Below are 6,685 nucleotides of genomic sequence, written 5' to 3' on the forward strand. Positions count from 1 at the left end.
GAGAGAGAGAGAGGAAAAGCTTTTTTAGGGATTAAACAGTGTCCAATAAATCATTAAGCACTGGAGCTGGAAATTGAATTTATAAGGCAGCTGCCATCATGTAACTTCCTCACAAAGGGATTTGATGTGGGGGGGAAACTACCATTTACGATGGGATGAAGTAGTAATTTGGAAAACAATAATGTCAGTTTGAATGAAAAGGGAAAAGTGAACATACTATATCGATGTATCTATCTATCTGAAGTACATGGGAATATTTATTAGCGTTTGGAGACTACATCAAACATGCATACGCATGTTTCTTGGCTGAGCCCAAGAACACTCTGCACAATATCACTATATTTAATTTTTTTTCCTGTTAAAAATACTACTAAATGATGGTGTTTTTATGTTTGGTTGTAGCTGGAGTTTCAGGAAAATTACACACAAACGAAGAACAAGTTGTACCTTCCTCTCAGCAGCGGATGGTAACTATACCACGATCAGCTTATTGCGTTTTTACTTATATATGCATATTTGACATACATGTTTAATGTTAAAAGCAGCCCATATATCAAAGAGGCGTGAAAGCCAAGCTGCACATTTCTCTGAAGAAAGCTGTGCACTCTGAGCCAAAACGGGCCTCTTGTCACAAAGAAACATTAAAAGATTAGACACAATCCATTTACCATCTGCTGATGTGTGAAGGGGTAAATGTGCAGGGAACTGTGTTTACTCAATGAGCCATAGAGGGTTTTAATCTTTGCAGAAAGGGATCAAATATCAAGTGTGGGCCAGGTCCTCTCCCCTCCTTGTTTTCATAATCTTTCTGTCACTGAGTGCAATCATAAGGGGTTGCGCAATGAGTCCACTCCACGTGTGTGCTGTCTTCAAAAGTATGCTGGTGTGTATTCTTTTTAAATCGACGAGTGACAGTTTACTGAAATGTGAAGAAGAAAAAAAATAAGCAAAACAATCTGATCATAGAACATTACACAATGGAACAAAAAGTGCATGTTCATAATTTTGACCCTTTGTCTATTTTTCATTCACAGCAGGTAAATCATTTGAAACGTTCATTGATTTTCATCAGCAAGGTAATGTTTAATTTTTATTAATTTATTTAAGAAGGTCAGTGGAAATCGGATACAAGTATTTGCACCTTTCTGTTCTTCGGTTAGATGTGGATTTGTCGCCACCAAGTGGTGATTTGATATTACGGTTGAGGCTCGATCACACGAGACGGTCACACGAACACAAGCAAATAAAAACACAAGGAGATACGTAAAATAATTATATATGTGTGAATATATTTTTGTCGGCAGGACTGTTTTGTGTGACAATACAAATACACTTTAGTTTGAAGGTTTCCATAAAATAAACTGGGACACGCTCCCTTTAGCCGGTGGCACGGTCACCATGACAACAACAAACACTTCTTGCTACCTTCGGAGGCTGTTGCTAGCTAAGTTTTACTCAGACGTATCTTTGGATAAAATTCACTCTCAAACTTATATGACTGTTTAATTGTGCGCACATCCATGTCAAAGCATAAGGTAAACAGGAAACTTGTTTTTGTTTAGTTTTGTTTGTATTTCTTTTACCAAAAAAGACATGATATTAGTGAGCTTGCGTTAGCTTAGCTCTTCATTATGAAATTCCTAAAGATAAAACAGGACCAATAAGGTTCATGGCTGCATCAAACTCAAGCCACTGTCTGGTTGGAAGATTTTGAAAATAATTGCAATATGAAAAAAAATGAGTTTTACTAATTTTTGTTACATACAGTATTTTTCATTTATTTATTTATTTTGTATGTTATTATTATTTTTTTATTATTATCAGTTTATTCAGTACAAAACAATTGCAAGTTAATGTAACAGCCCTGCAGTAAATCTTAGCTTCATGACTGATCTAAAGCTCAATTTATGTTGAAAATCTGACAGTAGTTTGCTGTACTGCAAAACTGAATTGAATTAAAAATGATTTTGTCATATAACTAAAATGGGGCTGTCAAAATAATTCAATAGCCTACCAGCTGCAACCAGCTGCAACCTCCAAAATGAAAATGAGGTAAAGTCAACAACTCTCAGTTATTTAAATACCAAATACAGATAAGATTTGAAGCAGGACTGTTATATTAGAATGCATTTGCTTTCAAACAAGATTTTAGAGATTTTTGGATTTAGATTTGCAGGTTTTATTTTTACAGACATCTGGACACAAAGGTTCATGCGACCATGGCAAAAGTGAGGAGAGGTGCGTGTCGCTCTTAAGTTGGCTGTGAATTGTGGATTTTTTTTTTTTTTCTTTTTTTTTTTACAAATACCACCAATGCTGACTGTGCTACAGTGTTGTTTCAGGGAGGGAAGAAGTTGTGTGCGTTACAAATGTGGCCTGCTCAACACCATACAAGATGTCCTACGCCAGAGACCCAACTGGGTTGAAGTCAAAGAGTGAGTAGATGGGTATTCCACAAAATGCTGCGCAGAGTGTGTTTACTACATATTTTGTCCTTTTGACAGTGATGGAGAGTGGGACTTCAACTGGTGTGATGTAGGTTGGCTCAGGGAGAATTTTGATCATACATACATGGAGGAACATGTGAGGATAAACCACTTTCGCAATCATTACGAGGTGAGGTAGCATCTGTCCAGCTCATTGTGAGACATAAACTGGAGATGTTAGCAGTGTCAAATACAGTATGTTGTCATTTTCTGTTTTATGTCGCAGCTAACCCGCAAAAACCTCATGGTGAAAAACCTCAAAAGATACCAGAAAAATCTGGAAAGGGATTCTGGCCGCGTAGAGGGGGCCAGATGTGATTTCTTCCCCTGCACTTTTGCACTGCCCAGCGAATATCACCTGTTTGTAGAGGAGTTCAACAGAAGCCCTGGGAGCACCTGGATTATGAAGCCGGTTAGCAAGTGCAATAAAAAATAATATATTTAACTCCATGTTTAGATAATTCCAGAAACTAACATTAATTTATCTCTGTATTGCGCAGAAGTCACAAGAATGTACTGGTCTTTTCATTTAGGTGGCAAAATCTCAAGGCAGAGGCATTTTCTTGTTCAGGAAATTGAAAGACATCATGGATTGGAAGAAGGTAACCGTAATTTATTTTTTGAATGTTAAATAGCTAAGGACAGACTTTTTGCGCATGGAGCAACATAGATTGATAATAATGTACTTTCGCAGGATGGCACCCGCTCCGAGGAACAAAAGGATGCAGCTCAAGTGGAAAATTATGTGGCACAACGCTACATAGAGAACCCCTACCTAATTAATGGTAAAAAAAAAAAAAACACACACACATTGAAAAATACATTTTGATTATTTGTACATTGCATTTAGAAAGTCAAATGTGCAAACAAATAATCTGACCCAAAAAAAAGAATTGAGAGGAATGAAAGGTGGCTTTGACTCAGAGACATTTGAGATAGCTTCATTTAAATACCAGTCCACACCCTGAAGACAGGCTCTATCCAACAAGTACCACAAGATCCATCCAGGAAAGACCTGCAAATGCAGGTTCACCTTAAAAGGCAGCTAATCTTCCCAAGAGAGATCGTTTCAACCACTCTCCAGGTAAACATCGTGCTCATCATGTGGTTTGCTGTGAAAGACAGGTTCCTCATTGTTGAATTCACTGTTTCTTGGGAAGAGGGCATGACAGCACCTCCAAACTTGTTGAGGATTGCCAGGAGGCAGTTTGGAAATCCCAGGTTTAGCCTGTGGAAACTGGATACTAGGGCTTTGTCAGCGGAGTAGTGGCATTACCACTTCATGGTGCTGCTGTGACAGGGTTACATTTGCAGAAGGCAGTAAAGGAGTGTAAAGAGAAATCAAGCTACTCGCTTTGACAGCAAACTGGAGGAAGGAAGTGGCTGGGTGTTAACACTCCTTTAAAGGCAGCTGCTGGAGGAGTTGTCCTCAACTTTTCACTGTCCTGTATCAGTGAACAGTGGTTTCCAGATATCTACCCTGCAGTTGCAGCACCAAGGGAGGTGCAACAGACTGAAAAACCAAAGCGAAAAATAATAATACCCTACCTGTACAACACAAAAAACACTAAAGAGACAGTCATAGACTGTGGGCTTTACGTCCTTGTTTCATTACTTTTATGCTTTCTGTCCCCACAGGCAGAAAATTTGACCTGAGAGTCTACGTGCTGGTCACATCAGTACGTACTGAGCCTTTTATTTGCAGTGAACGAAAAAATGTCTGCATGCTGACGTCCTTGTGCGTGTTTGTGTTTCAGTATGTTCCCCTAAAGGCCTGGCTGTATCGAGATGGCTTTGCCCGCTTTTCAAGCACTCGCTTTTCCCTTAGCAGCATTGACGACAAGTGTATCCTTCTTTTGGTTTAATGAAGCCGCCTTTCATCTGAATGCTCATACACTATGCGTCTAGCTTTCGGCTTTTGGCACAAGTAATTCCCTTAACACATTTGTCCTTTGTCTAATCAAATATTCAGGCAAAGTCAGTTTTAAATAGCTCGGTTTGACCTAATTTCCGAGCCTGATGCGATCACATCGTTAAAGTTTCCAAATTCTCCTTAGCATCCCTTCTCAGATATGCACCTCACCAATGTGTCTGTTCAAAAAACAGCCCCTGACTACGATCCTGAAAAGGTGTGTAATATGAAATCCTTAAAGACTGAATCATTTCTGTTAGTTTATTGAATTGTGTTCCTTTCAGTCGGTAGTATCATCTCTCTATTCCTGCCTCGTTTTGTCCATCTTTACACAGGGTTGTAAATGGCAGATGCAACAGCTGCGTAGATACCTGACTGCAAAACACGGCCGAGAGATGGTAGAAACCTTGTTCAAAGAGATGGACAACATCTTTGTCCGCAGTCTGCAGAGCGTGCAAAAGGTCATTATAAATGACAAGCACTGCTTTGAGCTCTACGGTTACGACATATTACTTGATCAGAACCTCAAGCCGTAAGTGCTCGCACAGACAGTGAACACATTTCATCATTGCCTCTAACAATCGCTTGCAAACACACTTCTAAGGCATGCGTGCTCACAAATAAACGCAGAAAAGGGGCACGCACAGACAGGCAAATGTGCGCTTGCTTTCCTGGATACCTGAAAGCAAAGCAGTAAATCTGTTAGTGTTACGTTCCAAAAATAAACACGTATAAAGAACCCCATAAATCTGCCCCGGACATCTGATAAACTGCAAGGCATGCAATAATTTGGCTGTGTGTATAATAACACACGAATGCATCACAGCGCCTCTGTCACTTTCAAATGCAAACACACCTAAGTGCACCGTTTGCCGTTCCTCTTGGACTTGCTTAATGCAGGGTCAAAAGGCTGATTAAATGTCTTTGCAGGTGGTTAATTGAGGTGAATGCCTCACCGTCACACACACCCAGCAGCCAAGAAGATTACGAGATGAAGTGCAGACTGCTGGAAGACACTCTGAATGTTGTCGATATGGAGGGAAGGTAAAGGCCTCTTTCTCATCTATTTCCCTTTGGGTATAAGGGAACATAGTGGGAGCTTTCTGTCCTTCCATTCAATACAGACATTACATTCATTTAAATATTTTTTTTTCTTTTGAGCCTGAATATATCTGATGTAAAGACTATGTTATAACACTAATAAACTTACTAGCCTCTGATCGGAAAGGGTATGTTGTACAAGAAATGCTATGATGTGTTTTATTTCTTTTGTTCTGTACCAGTGAAGCTTTTTGACCGACTGTTTCTCTCCTTAGACTGACTGGCAAGGAGAAAAGGGTGGGAGGATATGATCTCATGTGGAACGATGGGCCTGTCTATAGAGAGGATTTCAACCTACAAACATTTGATAATTTAGGTTTCACTGCCAACACACACCTAGGTAATAGAACTGTTTTAAAAAAAAAAGAAAGTTAAAAGAATTTATTGCGCCATCATTACTAATCTCTTTTCTTTCTTCAGGGTGTGTGAATGACAGAGAGAAGCAGCTTCGGCAACTTCTAAAACCACTTCTGTGCCAGAGGAAGATGTAATCACTGTCAGAATTAATCATCATGGTGGAAGTAAACAGGCTCCAGTGAACACAGTGTGACTGATAAAACATTTAACAACAGTATCGGTAATCGTTTCATGCGAAATTAGATGTTTGTGAAAAGTCTGAATATGCAAATGAATGAAGTTCTCGTTCTTCAGTGCTTTCGAATTCAGTAATTGTCATGATTTAATGACTATGTCTTTAAGATAAGATCCCACACTGGGGGATTTATAGCGGTGCGGAACAAAGAAGGAAGTAGTACATAGTATACGGAAGTAGGAAGAAAAAAGTAGCACAAGTGTAGTAAATACTTCAGTTCATGTAGTAAATGGTTGTATTTGGGGAAGTCCCAATCACGTTTTTGTTCCCGATCCTCCGTTGGTGATTGATAAAAGTTTTAATTATCTTTCTTGTATTCTCCTAGATTGCATGTGAACTGTGCAAAAGCACAATAATACAATACAATAAACTAATAAATCAAACCAATGTACACAATATAAGCAATATGCTCAATAATTAAATAGCTCTGCAATGCATTAAGAAAAAAATACCTGCTTCCTTGACTCTTACCACAAAAAAATGTCATTTTATTTAAGAGTTGGTCGTGGTTTGAACCAAATCAATAAAAACTAAAAACTGTGATCAATCCGATTCAATTAGATCATTTTAAAAATGCCTAGATTGGCACCAGTA

General features: G+C 38.8%; 1 protein-coding gene across 3 annotated transcripts; it reads left to right on the forward strand.

Moving 5' to 3' along the window:
* Positions 1-1,316: 1,316 nt before the first annotated feature.
* Positions 1,317-6,398, forward strand: ttll9 (tubulin tyrosine ligase-like family, member 9). 3 transcript variants are annotated; one of them, XM_047602499.1, is made up of 14 exons: positions 1,317-1,535; positions 2,192-2,238; positions 2,343-2,435; positions 2,505-2,616; positions 2,713-2,898; positions 3,020-3,088; positions 3,181-3,271; positions 4,125-4,165; positions 4,244-4,331; positions 4,557-4,615; positions 4,734-4,930; positions 5,329-5,442; positions 5,715-5,839; positions 5,920-6,398. In XM_047602499.1, exons 1-14 carry the CDS (start codon positions 1,521-1,523, stop codon positions 5,988-5,990), a joined length of 1,308 nt encoding a protein of 435 aa, XP_047458455.1. In that variant the 5' UTR covers positions 1,317-1,520; the 3' UTR covers positions 5,991-6,398. The 3 variants fall into 3 exon arrangements, with proteins under 3 accessions (XP_047458455.1, XP_047458459.1, XP_047458469.1); XM_047602503.1 differs by having other exon boundaries at positions 1,318-1,535; positions 2,332-2,435; XM_047602513.1 differs by having other exon boundaries at positions 1,318-1,535; positions 2,332-2,616.
* The last annotated feature ends 287 nt before the right edge of the window (positions 6,399-6,685 follow it).

This window comes from Mugil cephalus, chromosome 1 (assembly GCF_022458985.1).
Source record: "Mugil cephalus isolate CIBA_MC_2020 chromosome 1, CIBA_Mcephalus_1.1, whole genome shotgun sequence".
Lineage (NCBI taxonomy): Eukaryota > Metazoa > Chordata > Actinopteri > Mugiliformes > Mugilidae > Mugil > Mugil cephalus.